This window comes from Biomphalaria glabrata, chromosome 4, assembly GCF_947242115.1.
Source record: "Biomphalaria glabrata chromosome 4, xgBioGlab47.1, whole genome shotgun sequence".
Taxonomy (NCBI): Eukaryota; Metazoa; Mollusca; class Gastropoda; family Planorbidae; genus Biomphalaria; species Biomphalaria glabrata.
The window spans coordinates 38,205,681-38,222,711 of NC_074714.1; the positions used below are offsets into that span (position 1 = coordinate 38,205,681).

The 17,031-nt window shown below is 33.6% G+C and overlaps 2 protein-coding genes across 4 annotated transcripts in view; both read right to left on the reverse strand.

Annotated features, from left to right (window-relative positions):
* Positions 1 to 6,062: 6,062 nt before the first annotated feature.
* The window catches only part of LOC106053746 (uncharacterized protein C12orf56-like), a 33,690-nt gene continuing 22,721 nt past the window's right edge, over positions 6,063 to 17,031 (reverse strand). For all 3 annotated transcript variants that reach the window (XM_013209363.2, XM_013209356.2, XM_013209372.2), the window contains 8 exons: positions 16,592 to 16,733; positions 16,192 to 16,301; positions 13,037 to 13,126; positions 12,326 to 12,467; positions 11,288 to 11,362; positions 10,939 to 11,010; positions 10,556 to 10,737; positions 6,063 to 9,888 (listed from right to left, as the gene is read on the reverse strand). In XM_013209363.2, coding sequence (XP_013064817.2) covers positions 9,747 to 9,888; positions 10,556 to 10,737; positions 10,939 to 11,010; positions 11,288 to 11,362; positions 12,326 to 12,467; positions 13,037 to 13,126; positions 16,192 to 16,301; positions 16,592 to 16,733 — 955 coding nt within the window. In that variant the 3' untranslated portion in view covers positions 6,063 to 9,746. The remainder of the gene's footprint in view (positions 9,889 to 10,555; positions 10,738 to 10,938; positions 11,011 to 11,287; positions 11,363 to 12,325; positions 12,468 to 13,036; positions 13,127 to 16,191; positions 16,302 to 16,591; positions 16,734 to 17,031) is intronic.
* On the reverse strand, positions 6,187 to 6,792 carry LOC129925960 (putative keratin-associated protein 4-16). Its single transcript, XM_056027565.1, has one exon. It carries the CDS (start codon positions 6,790 to 6,792, stop codon positions 6,187 to 6,189), a length of 606 nt encoding a protein of 201 aa, XP_055883540.1.

A 17,031-nucleotide genomic window follows, 5' to 3' on the forward strand; every position in this document is an offset into this window, starting at 1 on the left:
CAATTGTCATTGAACGAATTGTCATTGAACGAATTGTCGGATGAACGAATTGTCGGGTGAACGAATGGTCCTGAACGATTTGTTGAGTTACCATTTTCTCCATTTTGTGCTGACGTTATGGAGACACGCCTTCATTCACGGTGTTCGAATCCCTGTATTATAGCCTACAATTCAAAAGAATATGAAGGGAAGTTGTAACCATTCAATGGTGTTTGTTATATTGCCCTAGCTGTGTAAGTCACCACGGACCAACATGAAATATCTAATATATCTTCTATTGACATAAGTTTATATGTGTGTGAATAAAATGATATAATTTGCCTTTTTAAAATTTAAAGGCAAAAGTGAAGCCTTTGTGAAGACATATGAAGATTTCTTTTCTTTTTTTTTTTTTAAATCTCTTTTGGGTTTTAAATTCACCCAATACGGTTTGCATAAACTCTGTACCTATATCATTGTTCCATACAAAAGTCTAGAGTTTAGTTTAAGTTCCATGTTTAGTCTACCTATTTATTAGTCCAAAAACATTTTGCAATATATTTGAAAGGTTCGGGAAACCTGCGTTAGAGGGGTGCCAGAGATGGAGTAGGTTTAGTAATCCGCGGGCACGCTGCCCTGCCTCATCGTGGCGCCCGCGTGGAAACGGCCATTTGAGGAAGTGGCTAGGCGAAATGGGTAGCAACACAGGACTCCCGTGGGAATGCCCACGGGTAGACGAGAGTCCACCCCTTGCACGGGCGGGGTTGTAACAAAGTCCCCACAAACACGTCACCAATCCATGCGCTGTTCCTCAAAGGGACCGTTACATAAATGGCGGATCCCGCACAGTTAGCTTGGTACATTGAAGGAAAATGGCAGAAGTCCCCGGTGCATTCCCGGCCTTCGGCCGTGTCTCTAGTCCACGTGTCGGGGGCCGAACGCATCGGTAAACAGCAATGCCTTACATAGGCATTGTCTAGGGTCTCTCCCAAACAGAACTGTGTGTTCACACAGGTTTGTTTTTTTTTTACTGTTTGGCGTCCAAGCAGGTTTTTTTTTCAAACTTAGAGCTCGAAGAGCCTTCGGCTCAGCTCTTAGACATCAACAAGGTTTAGTAATCTTACTCGTAATTTAAAAGTTAACTTTTTTATTTTAAATAGGCTTACATTTTTTTCTAATAGTTTTGGCAGCTCTGGTCGGGGAATACTTTAAAATGAATGTAACGGATTATCTAATTACAAAACTCGACGAGACGGAGATGGTCTTTAAACTTAAATGATGGAAGATTCATAAGGACTGCTTGTGTCGCTCTCATGAAAATATCAATAAGAGAAAATGGATAGGCGAACAGAGAAAGGAACCTTCGCCTCTTGTGTGAAATTCCTCTTTACCTAGCACTTTGCTCGTGAGGATACAAAAATAAGGCTTGCTAAATTCACTCTTTCGGTGCGGCGTTACTCTCAGCGAGTAACTTTGCTAGCGCTGGTGAGTGCAGTGTTACTCTCAGCGAGTAACTTTGCTAGCGCTGGTGAGTGCAGTGTTACTCTCAGCGAGTAACTTTGCTAGCGCTGGTGAGTGCAGTGTTACTCTCAGCGAGTAACTTAGTTTATATTTATCTCACTATCTTTTTTTATGTCTCTCCTTCCAGGCCATCTTATTGCCAAGGTGACTTTACGTAGGAGATGATGTATTCATTTAAAGATACACCTAAAAAAAAATAAAAAAAATAATGAAACATATTCACGCTTTAATTCATAGTCACAGGGTCCTTCCGTCCTACTCTTTTTGGACTTTCTATGAAAGTGTGTAAAGGGGCAGAAATATGTGAAGGTCAATTAAAAAAAAACATATTTAATCTTTATTATTAATTTTTAGCGGCCCCCAAAAGGGGAAAAGACGCTATTAGTTTTGTGTGAAATGTCTGTCCGTCTGACCGTCCGTCCGTCCTATTAAGATCTCGTAAATTAGAAACGATAGTGAAAATCAGACAACACAATATTTTAGACCATTCAAAGTTCTGATGCAACGGCTACTTTTTCTTTTCTAAAAGCGAAAAATCTAATTTTTAAAATCATTTACGCAAGCAGTTTTTTCATAAAAATACACCACTTTACATTTATTCACTATTAATAGTAACAAACACGGGAGGCTCTTTAATTAGGGGAGATTACAATTTACCATATTGTTAACACATTTATGCAAATGGTTTTAGACTTTTCGTTTTTTTTTTTTACATATGTATTGCTACGTTATGTAAGTTCTGTCCTACTAACTATTAAGTTTACCAAAAATAATGTTTACTTTTTTTTAAGAGAAAAAAATATATTTAGTATGAATATAAGTTGGACATAATTTAAAACAACAATTAATAAGTAGGTTTTCATATTATCGCGTGAACTTCGGCGTAGGAGGACGGCCAGAATACACACAACTAAAGGAATTTTTTTTCGGGAAAACGTTTTTTTCTTTTTTTTTTTTAGGCTTTGAATAAGAGATTGACCTTTTAAAAAACAACTAGATCAATTAGATATTCATTATAAGACATCAGTTAGGCCAGGTTCACATCTAACTTCACATTCACTTTCACCTATCCTTTGGTCTGCTGGACCGCTTGGGCACCACAAAAGATTTGTGAACCTTCTTTCTCCATTCTTCGCTGTCATTTGTCTTTGATAAAATTTAATTCTGATGTTCGTTCTGAAAATATTGATGCCTTCCTTTTTACCAGCCTGGGTGGACCACTTCGGGGGCCTATTTTGAGTTTGTGTTTCCACACAAACTGTCTCTCTAACCTTGTTTTTTAAATATTCATTTAATATGCGGTAAACTATAAAGGAAAATCGTGTCTTAAAATATAAATACGATGTGTAAGAGTGATTGTACAACCAACAATAAAAAGCTTAAAAAAAGTTTACCAACAATAAAATGCTTAAAAAAGTTTACCAACAATAAAAAGCCTAGTGTTTCAATATGTTGACATCTCCCGTCCTCTATCATAACCTATGGCTAAGTCTTACTTGAAACTTAAATGCTGTTATTTCAGTACCATGCTCTAGATTATATGTAACAAAGTGATAAAGTTACTAATAAATTTAACCAAACATTGTGTGTCTTTGTTTAATGGTCTACAGCTAAACCAAATGCTTGTGATTTATTATCAGTACGCTGGATATCAACGACACTTTAAGTGTTCTGTTCTGTGACCTTGTGTACAAGTTATATTTAGATTTATTGATGTGTTTCTTTCTTACTTTGGACTTTGTTGTTTCAATAAATCAGCTTTTGTTGTAGACGTTTTTAGCGGCCCCCGAAAGGGAAAAAGACGCTATTAGTTTTGTGTGGTCTGTCCGTCCCGTTTAGATCTCAGAAACTAGAAGAGAAAATGAAAATTTGACATGATGATATTTTAGATCATTCAAAGTTCTGATGCAGCCCAGCGTTTACTTTTTTTCCTTTTCCGAAAGTGAACTAGAAGTCTATCTAATTTTTTTAATTATCTATACAAGCAGATTTGTCAAAAAATTACACCACTTTTCAATGAAAAACTTCAGGGGAGGTAACTTTTTAAAAAAGGTCATTGACTTCTTCATTAATAATTCAAGCTTCATTCATAGACTGACTCGGGCAGAGTTGTGTTTACTGAGCGCATAAAGGCAGCACGGAAAACCAACTCCCAGATACCCCTCCCCCCCCACACACACACACTGGTCCACAAATGAGATTGGACCAAAAGCGCTCTGAGCATGCTATAAGCATGAAAGTAGCGCTGTATAAAAGTTATAATGATAATGATAATGATAGATTCGCGCATTGGTACAAAAAATGTGCATCTAAGGTCACAATGGTAAAAGTGTCAATGGTTCATTATAAAACATATTTTCCATTTATTAACTAATTCATTACTGATTCAAATGTTGTTTTTAAAAAAGAATTTTGATACGAACTTCGTTTTAGTTATAAGTTTCAAAAATAACAGTCTACTTTTATAGTGCACAATTTTGACATATCCTCATTATAGGGGCCTACACTTGACAGTCTAACTAAGACTAAATATTATCTTATCTTATATAATACAGACGTTACTTCAAAAAAAGAAGATGATTACGTCCTACGCGTCATGCATTTCGTCATGCATATTAACCAATGATAAATTCTGCCAAGTCACTGGTTTTCCTGGCTAGCTCAGGTAACCCAATCCATGCTCTAATAGCGCTAAGGAAGAAGGAGCATTTGTACAAATTTGTCCTAGCATATGGAACGAGGAATGTGTCTTTATCTTTGTGTCTTTCTGAGTATTTTATTAAATTTTGTTTTTGTATTTGAAGATTATGGTTCAGTGTTTAATGTATAATTACTACTTTACTTTTAAGTCTTCTATCCTGAAGGCTTTCTAAATTTAGTGATTTTACTAAAGGTGTTACTCTAATCAAATGTGAATATTCGTTTGTTATGAATCTCATTGCTTTATTTTGTGTCTGTTCCAGTTTCTTAATGTTTTCTTGAGTTGAGGGGTCTCAAACAGAGGATGCTTATTCTATTATTGGCCTAACTAAGTTTAAATAACATTTTAGTTTTATGTTCTTATTTGATTTATAGAAATTTCTTTTAATAAACCCTAATGCTTTGTTTGATTTTTTTGTAGTTTCATCAATATGTGGATTCCATGACAGTTTTTCATTTATTATTACAACACCTAGATATTTTGCGTTTTTAGTCTGTGTTACTGGTTTACCATGAATAAGATAAGTGGAATTAATTTTAGTTTTTTTTTTGTTACTCTTAATAACAGACTTTCTTTTCCATTTCTGTTATTCATCTAATTCTCTTTGTAAAATGTCTGTGTCTTGTGTTGTTTTTAGTGTTCTACATATTATACAATCGTCTGCAAAAAATCTTTTTCCCCTGAACTAATGCAATTTGGTAAATCATTTATGTAAATTAAAAATAGTAGTGGACCTAAGACTGTTCCTTGACGTACACCTGAGTTTACTGTTATTGGTGTTGATTTAGAGCCATTTATTACTACAGTTTGTTCACTCCCTATCAGAAAATCTTAATCCACGGATGCAATGGACCATCAATGGCAAAATATTTTAATTTTTTAAGCAAACTATAGTGGTGAACTTTGTCAAAAGCCTTGGAAAAATCTAGTAAGATAGCATCTATTAGCTATCAACTAATTCTAAACCTTTTGAAAAATCATCAATTAGTCCTATTAGCGCCCAGAGCTAGATATAATTATAATACATCTATATCTCTCTATATATATGTATTAATAATTTGAAAAAAAATAATTATTTAGGTAATAACTTATCTTCTGACAGCTTAGGGCTTAGAAGTGCAGATTTATTTATTATGTAAACAATAGTATCACATTGATTAAGAAATGAATCGGATAAGAATAGCATGGTACACCATTACCCGGTAACAAAAGGCCTACTATTCATGATCATAACATTGGCCTAGGTCTAGTAATTAAAAGATTAAACGTGTAAATTCATACGAGTTCTGGTTCTAGTCTAGATATTAGCATATTGGCATTTCCTGTGGCCCGATTCCCAGGAGTGTTTTTTTGGCTTTTGTACCTTCCGCTGGAATGATTTGAAGGTCATCCGAACGTTGTAAACTTATCCAGGCGTCATAACATGGGAAAATCTTGTAGAGAGGCCGAGGGGACATCTTCTGAATTCTGTGAGGCATAAATATTGAGGCAGTGTTCTATACATCGTTCAAGCTGTTTGATCAGTTCCCCTCGGACTTGGGGGGGGGGGGCACAAGATCAGTTTTATGTCCTCCTAGATTTAAATCTCTCTACGTTATGATGTCCGCCCTCAGTCGTTAGACTCAGACTCGGCATTTCTTCTCCTAACTAAAAAAGAAATCTACTTCTGAAGAATTCTCACACGAATACACATTTTAAATAGCTTTAAAGGCTTCAAAAACTTATGAGACTTTTTTTTTCATTATGACTCTGCCTGGTTAAAACAAATGCAAGCAAATAAATTTAACGAATGCAATTAAAAAAAAATGTCTATTTCATTTTCATACTTCATAAATTGTCTATTTCATTATAAACACAGACAAAGGGTTGGAAGTATTTAATATGATTTTTTAAAACAATCTAGGAATTCTCAAAAATAACATTCCTAATAAGATGTGTTTGTTTTACATGCTTTAGTGTTCATTTAGAATGGAGATTACTAGATTCTAGCCAGCACCTACCATAAGACAGCGGAGGATGAAGACAGCAGAGGATGAAGACAGCGGAGGATGAAGACAGTGGAGGATGAAGACAGCAGAGGATGAAGACAACAGAGGATGAAGACAGCAGAGGATGAAGACAACAGAGGATGAAGACAGCAGAGGATGAAGACAACAGAGGATGAAGACAACAGAGGATGAAGACAGCAGAGGATGAAGACAACAGAGGATGAAGACAGCAGAGGATGAAGACAACAGAGGATGAAGACAGTGGAGGATGAAGACAGCAGAGGATGAAGACAGCAGAGGATGAAGACAGCAGAGGATGAAGACAGCAGAGGATGAAGACAGCGGAGGATGAAGACAGCAGAGGATGAAGACAGCAGAGGATGAAGACAGCAGAGGATGAAGACAGCGGAGGATGAAGACAGCAGAGGATGAAGACAGCAGAGGATGAAGACAGCAGAGGATGAAGACAGCAGAGGATGAAGACAGCAGAGGATGAAGACAGCAGAGGATGAAGACAGCAGAGGATGAAGACAGCAGAGGATGAAGAGCGACAGGGCTGGAGAACGGGACTATCCAGATGACAGTCCAGAGCGCATACCACATAAACAAGAAACCTGCAACGGTTATGATAAGATTTTCCCAAATATCACAATAGATCACATTCCTTATAGCATGAAAAATAACATGTTACAAGTAAAAAATAGTTAAAATTAGTTATCTTGTTAAGAAAATGAGTAAATACATTAGAACATTTACTGAAGACAAAGAAATAATTAAGGATAAACTGTATTTGCCAATGTGCTGAATATAGTTAATAAGAAGGGCAATACTAACAGGAATTGTGGGGTACAACCTTTATAAGATTATGTGAGGGAATGTTTAGAAAGTCAAACATAGTGCCATCAGCAGATGTCTGCTTCATTAGCTTGCAGAAAGTGCTGGACTTAGCAATCACTTCTGTCAATGAACAAAGGAAAAAGGAAAGAAAACAAATGTATTTAATGGGAAATAATTTCTGATTGACTGATTCTGTGTAAACAAATCAAAATATGTATATTAAGACTAGCACTTAGAGATAGTATTTCTTAAAATTGACATTAGCACTTTGAGATAATTTCCCTTTAAATTGACATTGACATTAGTAACTTTGACATATTGTTTCTTTGTTGTTTGTTTTACAAGTAGGCCCTATCAGATATTCCTTCTAAAATGACCTTTACGTATACGAATAGCATAGTACACCATTACCCGGTAACAAAAGGCCTACCATTCATGATTATAACATTAGCCTTGGTCTAGTAATTAAAGCGCATACCACATAAACCTAGTCTAAACCTCCAGTCTAAACCTCCAAGGGCTAGACGGCAGGGGATGACAAAGGGTTATGTTCAGATCATTGGATAACAGCCCAAAGCGAATACCACCCTAAACATCAAAGTAAAATAAATATCTAACATCATTATCTTTTTGGTTCATTTGCTAGAGAATTTTTTCCTGTGCCTTTGTTTATGAAAATAAGCTTAGGGGCAATAATTGTAACAAACATTTCAGCTTAGACACATTCATTTCAATGATAGTGGTTATATGGAAGGCTTTTGAAGGAACATATCTCTTGTGGCATATTGTATTCATATCTTTTTTTTTCTTTCTGCTAAACCAAAAGCATTTGTGCATTCCATTCACACACACACACAAACAAAAGGCTATTGGTGTTATAAACTTGCAGTAAGGCGCAAACTCAACTTAGCAGATGATTTTAAGTGGTTACTTTAAGGCAATAATACAAAACTGAAACAAGATTTTAGTGGCCCCTGTTTGGCCTGAAGGAAACTTGTATGTTTTAAATTTGATGATGAAGTTATCACTAGTTTAAGGAACCAGGATTTAAATACTAAGTATGGGAGAATACTAACCATTAAAAAAAGAACTGTTTCACAAATAACAACGTATGCATCACATATGAATAGCAATCACAATGTTTCAACATATTATTAATTTAAATTGTAGACATAAATCTATTTCAACAAAGAGAGAAAAACAAATTGCTGAGCTAAATGAGAGTGTCAGGCTACAATATAATAACATGTCAAAAAATATATAAAAACAAATAATGATGTAAGAGACATGAACTATCATGAAACAATTGTATGAGTCATGGTGTAGAAGTATTGCTTGATAAGAAAAGTAAACAACAAACATCAGCAGCAGTAGAGACACATTCCTAAGAAATAAAATAATACCATAACTGAGGGCATATGCCCCGCATACACAAATATCCTGCACAAAATACAAAATAAGTAAAAAACAAAACCGTACAACCTGCACCCTTACAAACTCCCCACATGTGCAAACTTTGACTTGCCGTAAGCTACTGATACATATAGTTGCTGCTCATCAGAAGTCTGTCTCTCGAGGATATCGTAGAACAGAATTTAAATCCGTATCCACGACCGTACTATTTGTTTCTTGAGGTTTATAATGAGATGTTCATAAAGATTTCCAATGTATATTTCACAATCACACAGCCGCCAACTAGAGGAGGGGTATAAGTAACCAGCGGTACATCCTTAGTTTCCGTTATGCTATGTTCATGAGTAAAATAGATTTTGTATACCCCGCACCGCTGCCATCCATTTGTAAAAACTTGTATAGCCCATGGGTTATTTGTACAAAAATAAGGTAATAGCAACAACTGGTTAGCATCCTTCATAAAAGGGCATGACTTTTTAAAACAATTATAATAACAGCCAACAAACAAAGGGAAAAAATCATTTTAGAACATTAAAGTCCTATACAGCAGACAAAAAAATACACAAAAGAAATATAAGAAAAGTGGGATGTAAATAAATAGTGGTGATTTTGTTTGTTTTTGATATACTGCAACTTGCAATTCAAACAAACAAACTACATTAACAAATGTATCTCTCCAGTTATAAAAGTAGGATAAGGAGTTGAAGTTTAATGGGAATAAATAGCATACCTAACCCTAACAATACCAAAGAATGACATTAGGATATGCTAAAAATGCTAATTACCTTAAAATATAGTTTAAAAAAAAAAGTTTTAAGACTACTCACATGATCCTGAAATTAAGGGAACTCAATTTAGTGTGAATGAAATTATGAATGAAATTATTTATGGACCTGAGTTTATTTTGCCTACAATAAAGTACATGAACAATATCTCTATGAATGAAGTGTCTAATGACTCTGCCATCACACCCATATTCGGTGACATACATATCTGTCAACATTTACCGATAGATTAAATGATGAACAAAAACAAACAAGATATGACCCAATAAAGTAGTGGTAATGTAGTGCATCACACTTGAAACAATGAATCACTTGTGATTTCTACATTTTTCTAATTTTCAAAACAATAACCAGGGAACTATTTATCACTCATGAATAAAACCACAGATGATATAACAAAATGTTTGGCAAAAGCATAACAAAAATTACTGCATTTTAACATCACTTCTGTTAACAGTAAATGATTCCAATGTTTTGAAGTTATATTCCAATGTCACTGACATTTGATTTCTTTGTACAAGGTCACGAAAAGTCTTTTGAAGAAATATGGATTTGATTTCCAAGCACTTTAGTCACAACACTTTCTATGAGATTGATGGATGGACCTTTCAGTGGATAATGGGAAGGGAGTTTCTTTGAGACTGCTTGAGCCTGGATAAAATATCTGCAAACAAGAAATAGGAATGTATTAGATGGGTTGTGTATTATATGTTTCTCTAGCACACTCTGTAGTTTTATCAAATGTTTTTATGTCATATCACAGTTTTGATAATTATATTAGCCTAACTAGAAAACAATTTGAATGTTGTTAATTTTTAGCCATTTAGTTACAGTAAAAAGTAAAGTTCCCCTTTCAGACCTTGTATCTATGGGGCAGATGATGTTTAGGTCATCTGTTTCTTTGGCCAATGGTTAACGAGGGTGTCATGTGGCCAGTACAATGACAAACTGCCTTTACTTTCCCCCCAAAAAAAGTCAGGTTCCCATTAGAGCTGGGTGAACGCAGCGGAGCCCAAAATCCCAGTCTTCACCGAAATTCGAACCCAGAACCCCAGGTTTGGAAGCCAAGTGCTTAACCGCTCAGCCACCACACACCCAACAGAAAACAGTTGCATACTGAATGGAATGAATGCCAATAACATAAATATATATATATAATTCATTTATTTATTTATAATTTTTTTATTTATTTATAATGATCACAATCATAACTAATTTTTGTTTCACACAATCCATTTATATTTATCTAACACCATCAATCTCTCTGTAAAATCAACCATTTTAAAAAATGATAATGAAGAAGTTATTTTATTCAAACAGTCAATACATACTTGAACTCTTCATAGTAATTATTCCGAAGATGGATGACTACAGACTTATTTTCTTCTATGAATGTCATGAGCACCGTAAACATTTGAAACACCAATAAGGACTGAGTTGGACTCAACATTTCAAACCTTGATAAAGTGAAGAGCTCCATGATTTGCCCAACAAGATTATCCACAAACTTTTCCTGCAATATTTTTTAATTAAGTTAGTTAATTCAGAAATACAATAATTCAAATATTGATTCAAATATTAACTGTTGATGTTTTAGTGTTGAAAGACTGATTATGAGTTTTATTTTCCAATATTTTGTTATAGGTTCTGTATGTTCCATGTAGAAATAAAAAAAAATACTATTATATGCACTCAACAAAAGGGTATCACTTACAGTGGCATTCACATGATTGCATACTGCTATCAATCCCGGCACAGACATTATATCTAACTCATCACTAGGAGCCTGAAACCAAAGTATTATGCATGCTAAAAACATGTGAAGCTTTTTAATGACCTAATAAAAATGTTGATCCTTAAAAATAATACCATTTTGTTTTAATATTGTATATTTTGAAAGTAAGTGATTTTTAGCCTACTATTAAATTATAAGAAAACAACAGACCAGAAATTATTTTTTATTATTTTGTTTTAAATGTTATATGACATGCAAAAAGTAATTTGACTAAAACAATAAATAAATTGAATGTGAACAATAAATTGAGTGTAAAAAGTCCACTGACCTGCTTGACCAGCATGATTAACTCAAACAGAGTTGATATGGCAGTCTTAGTAAAGTCAGCCTTTAGTCTCACAAGCTAGGATCAAAATGATAGAAATATTGATAACAAATATGAAATATGGTATTATAGCATTAACTATATTTTAAGTCATGGAATTCCTCTTTGAAATGTTTTAGCACTTTTGGTTCTTATGAGTCACTGAAAATTTTATGAGTAACAGCAATAGAATATAATGTAGCACTGAGTTGAGTTATCAAACAATATAAAAAAAATTATGACTACATTAATAAATATTAACAAAAATAATGAATGAATTGTTTCGTAACTTTTGAAGTCTGTGCAATAATGAGCTTTGAGAATACACAGGGCCAGGGATTTAAATATTTGTATAACCAGAACCAGGTTATGGCCACAACCCCCCCCCCTCCAAAAAAAACAACAACAACAACACAGATGTGTTGAGGAAGAGAATTTAACAATGTGATACTTCTAATAAAAGAACATGTATGCAAGAATTTAAACAACTTGATGCTTCCAAAAAAAATATGTATGCAAGAATTTAACTTCAAATAAAAGCAAGTGTTATAAAGTGTGTGTATGTGTTTCTATGGTGACGATGGGAAGTGGTTAGCAATTGGTTGTAAATGATAGGTGGCATTGTCATCATTTAATCTTAGGAAAGAATAATCCAGAATGAGAGACTGAAAGTTTGTGTTAATGTAGTGAGTAAGATTTGTTAAAAAATATTACTAAAGTCTAGTAAATTTTTTTATTATATTAAGTTGATTTTATCTATATTATAAATAAAGTTATATTTAGAATTGTTCACAAGGGAGTTATTCTAGTTATTTAAAGTTTTATTAGCTAAGATACAATACGCCTACAGTGGTTTAGTTGTCTACCAGCAGTTTGGTGATACAAGTCAACGATTGGGAACAACAGCATGTATACAAGAATTTAATTTTGACAATGTGAACTTCTAATAAAAGAACATGCACGCAAGCAAAGTCACCAGACCAGCTCTTTTGGTGGACTTACTTCTTCATCAACATTCTGATGTGCTTTGGTCACCTTGCTGCCATGGACAGGTGTTGTCCAGTGCTTGGTCAGATTTAAAGGTTGATATGGAAAATCTGGTGGACTGACCACTATCTTTAAAAGTCCTGTTAAAAACTTCCCACTGGATTAAAAAAAACAAACAAACAAACTATAAATTACTTTTTAAAATAATGAAACGAGAAGAAGGAGACACTTTACTACTCTACACAAATATAATGCAAGCTGCAATCAAATCAAAATACAAAAGACAGTTGCTTTTCAGGTGAAAAACTGAATAATTTTGAAAAACTGAATAATTTTGAAAAACTGAATAATTTTGAAAGGGGAGGGAATATGTTTTCTGTAAACAAAATTAAAACCATGGGTTTGTAATAAGTTTAAAATATTCCTCAGTTTGTTATATTAAAAGACAAAAAATGTTTTTATATAACTATTAAGTAAGGCACATTAACATGTACATGATCAGTCTGACTTAAGTTTTTGTTATTACAAATAAATAAATAGATATAGTGTAACTTTAGAGTTATTCCCATTACATAAACTGAAAAACTATGACAGATCTGTTAAAATTAATTTTCTTCAAGCTATTAGAAATGACCTTCACCAGTTCAAGGCTATAGTGGCTATGAACCTTATGCAGTTTTATACAAATTAGAACAACCAAGTTTTTCATGATGTCTAGCCGCTCACCTTTCTAGTTTCACTGTGTTTAATCTGTAAGGTAGTATTTCAGACTCCCTGAACATCAAGTTCAAGGTTGTTAGAATCAGGATTGAAAGTCTGAAAAATAAATAAATCAATCAACCTATTAAACATCCAAAAACATTTTATCAAATTTATTATTTCAAGTAGTTAAAGGCTAGATGTGATATAACAATTGCATATATTATAAATCAAAAACAAAGTTTGAAAATAAAATATATGTGTTAAACTGGTTTCTGATGGTTCATTAAATACCTATGCCTATCTGTATTTACTAAATTAAAAAACATTTAAATAACTTTAAATAATACAGTTGGCAGATATTGCATGACGTTATTTCATTTTTGGTCACTTCATCCCCGGTCATTTCATCCCAATTAAATAATTTTTTATTTGTCATTGTGTAGATGTGCTGCTAAGATTTTGCCTTTAAGCCCTTCTTTCATCTTATTTATAAATATGTGTATTTAGAATACTTGTTGATATTTTTGACTTGTTATTATAGTGTTCCCCCTACTCTCTTCAGACTTGTTGAGAAATGAAAGAATATATTTCAATAAGTAGACTTATTGTAATGCAGAGTTTGCATTTAGTTTCATTGTTTCTGTTTACTGTAGGGATGTCAATATTATCCTGCACATATTACGTGATGTAATTATCAAATGCCAAGGTGTGGTGGTGGAAGAACAGAAAATCTTTTGAGAAATAGAAATATGATTTGAATAATTGCTGCTCTGCGCTCATAATTTATCAAAAATCCAAGGTGTGGTAGAAGTAGTGGAAATATTTTGAGAGATGAGAACGATTAGAATACTTATAATCTTGCCGCTGATAACTCCTGAAGGTCATCTTTTACTTTATTTGTCAATCCTTTTTTCTTAAATATGAGTGTGTCATTTCAAACCCTGATATAACATTTTATTTATTCTAATAAATGCTGATCTTATAAATTATGCTACACTGGCCAGAAATTACAAACAATGTACAGCAATATGAATCAATGGGTCAATACCCTATCATATTGATTTCAATTATCATGCAAAAACTATTTTACATTAGCTCTATAAATTTTTATATTACATCTATAAATGTTAATTTTTTTTTATTTTTAATGACATTATATTCTATTCTTATTTATTAATGTTAATTCTTTTAGTCATGTAAATAAAAATATCAAAAATTGTTAATTTCATACATTTTACAATTATTATTTGATGGATTAGTGGATGAAATTACCAGAGGATAAAGTGACTAGGGGATGAAAAAAAAAAATATTTTAAAAATTTAGATATGGGCAGAAATTGATTATATTATATTATAATATGGTAGCCAAAGAAATGATAGGTCACATATTATAACTAGACAAAAGATGTTAATCAGATCTTAAGTCTGTAGGACTGAGAAAGGTTATTGAAAGGTCAGGTAGTTATTGTATTGTACATTCTCAACTTCTGATTAGAAATCCTGCTTTTCTTAAAATACATTCAATTCTAATTGAACAGACCCCATAAGGGTGCTATCAAAATAACCAGCGAGAATGATAACACCCAAAGTTTTGGAAATGAATAATGAAAAGAAAGAAACAGGTGTGTGCATAAGAATGTTAGTGAAGTCCTGCAGTTTTAATCAGATTCTCATTTAAATGAGTACAACTCTTTGGTTAATATTTAATGCATTGTTAAAGTCTATCAATTATTTAGTTTAATGAAAAGTGCAGTCAAATTTCTGATACAATTTGTGTCAAATTTGACTGTAAGACTTACTAGAATCTCACTGGATTTCACTGTTGATTGGTTGAGGAGGAATTACACAATGACACAGTCAACCAGAGATTGTGCAGTAAATTGACTGTTTCTTTTTCCCTCCAGAATCAATGAGAGGCAAAAAGTGGCATTTTAAGTTGTTTGTAACACTTATTACAGGTCACCACTTTCCAGATCTTTCATGGTGTCATTGCAGCCATTTAAGAAACAGTTGCAGTGTTTTTTTTATTTGCATAATAGCATAGAAACTTGTTATGGATGAAAATTCTCTGCACATCTCTACTAGTTCATGTTCCATGACTTTAATTCATCTAGCATTTTAGCTCTGATTAAACACAGTATTTTGGTCTGAATCAGCAGATATTTAACATTGGAATCATACAATAGGATTTCATTCCGCACTGTAAGATTTATTCCATTTAATCAACTGTTGACATTGGCTGCCTGGTCGTGAAGTATGTGCTCTGGACTGTCGTCTCCTTATCTCAGGTCCAAATCCTACTTGATGCCTTACCTTACTGTCCTGCAGGAGGTTTGGGCTAGGACGTAATAATCTTCAATTCTGAAGGAACATCCAAAACATGTACAAACAAAAAAGGGTCCAATAAAATGGATTAAACTGTAAAGTTGGAGCATTGAAAAGCTGAGACTTATTCCCTTAGAGTACAGGAAATAGATCTGGCAGTGTGTTTCAGGGTTACCTATCTCCATACAAGGAAAAATCCATAGCCAAACAAGGCCCAGTACTCCCTCTCTCAAATATTTGTTTCACATTGTGCAAGACTATACATTTTGATAGAATGTGGTCTAGTGTTTCATCTTCCTCTCTGCAATGGCAGAATCTTGTGTCATAATGCTCCCTGAATTACCTGGAGTAACTGTGTACTTGCCAGTGACCAACATAGAACTGGGCTAGGATTGCATGTGCTTCTTGCACAGCATTCATCTTTACAATCCAATATTTTCATCTGTTTCAATAACTTTCTGCTCTTATTTGACTTGTCCCAGCATTTGCACCAAAATGTCTATTCCTGCTCACAGACTTCTTGCACATTTTCATAGGAGAGTGGAACATCTTTACAGGTGAAAGAAGGCAAGCAGCTTTCGCTTAAAAGTTGGTGGGCTCCTTACCAACCAGACCACAATTGGCGAGGCACCCATTGCAAAAAAATCATATTTACTACGTACATGTAGGGATTCCGCACATGCCAAGAATTTCTCCAAACTTATGGGCCATACATCTTGCTCTTCAAGGGTTTCAACAAATTCTCTCTTACACAAATTCCAATGCTCAAGGATTGAGTTGTAGTTTCAAGCTACACAATACACACACACACAACAAGATAGACAATACACACACACACAACAAGATAGACATACTCTATTTCATCAGCTCTCTGTACTTTCCCTTCATCTGTCTTCAATTCAGCTTTTGTATGAGGTAGGTATTGTTGCAATTGGGTAATAAAAAATGTAAACAGGTCTGATTGCTGAAACAATATTTTAAAAATTAATCATTTTATAAGTTTCTAAAAACATTCAATAATAAAAAACTAAAACTACACTACTAGTACTATATAAGAACATGAACTTGAATTGAGTAACAAATTATATCAAGAAGCAAAATAAAATTTACAAGATTCAAAATGTTTCATTTAAACAAAGAAAAGTTTGTTAAGCCTTTTGTATATGTTGTATTTTTTTCATGACATGGTAAATGAGTTACAATCAATCTAGTTGTGAGCAGTTTAATAAATATGTCATATGATTAACTAATTACCTTCCAAAATAGTTTTTTCAGCAAAATATTTGACTTTGTAGCCTTCTGAAACTGATCAATATACTCAAAGAGCTCTTCAACAGAGAGATTAGTTTTAAACAAACTTCTTTTGAGCTGAAGAAAATCATGTTCTACTTGCTCTCTGTTCCAACAAAACAAAACGTTCAGTTTATATAGGTCAGATTTAAAGTCACACAAATATTTTCACAACTATAATCTAATGTCTCACTGACTCAACAAACATATTTTCTGTTATGGTGTATAATTAGTTTACAACAGTTTTCATAGTTCCCTGCGCGCTGACAACCTTTTTCAATCATTTCTCATGTCTGGTTTCACTTCACACCCCCAATTGCTTTTAAAAGGGTAAAAAAGGTACACCTTTAAGCCCTTGCAACTTAAGGGGACAGATGATGTAAAGGTCATCAGTTGTCATGGCT

Excerpts from the sequence above, each read along its gene's own strand:
- LOC129925960 (XM_056027565.1), bottom strand. The coding sequence starts at position 6,792 with ATGTGGTATGCGCTCTGGACTGTCATCTGGATAGTCCCGTTCTCCAGC.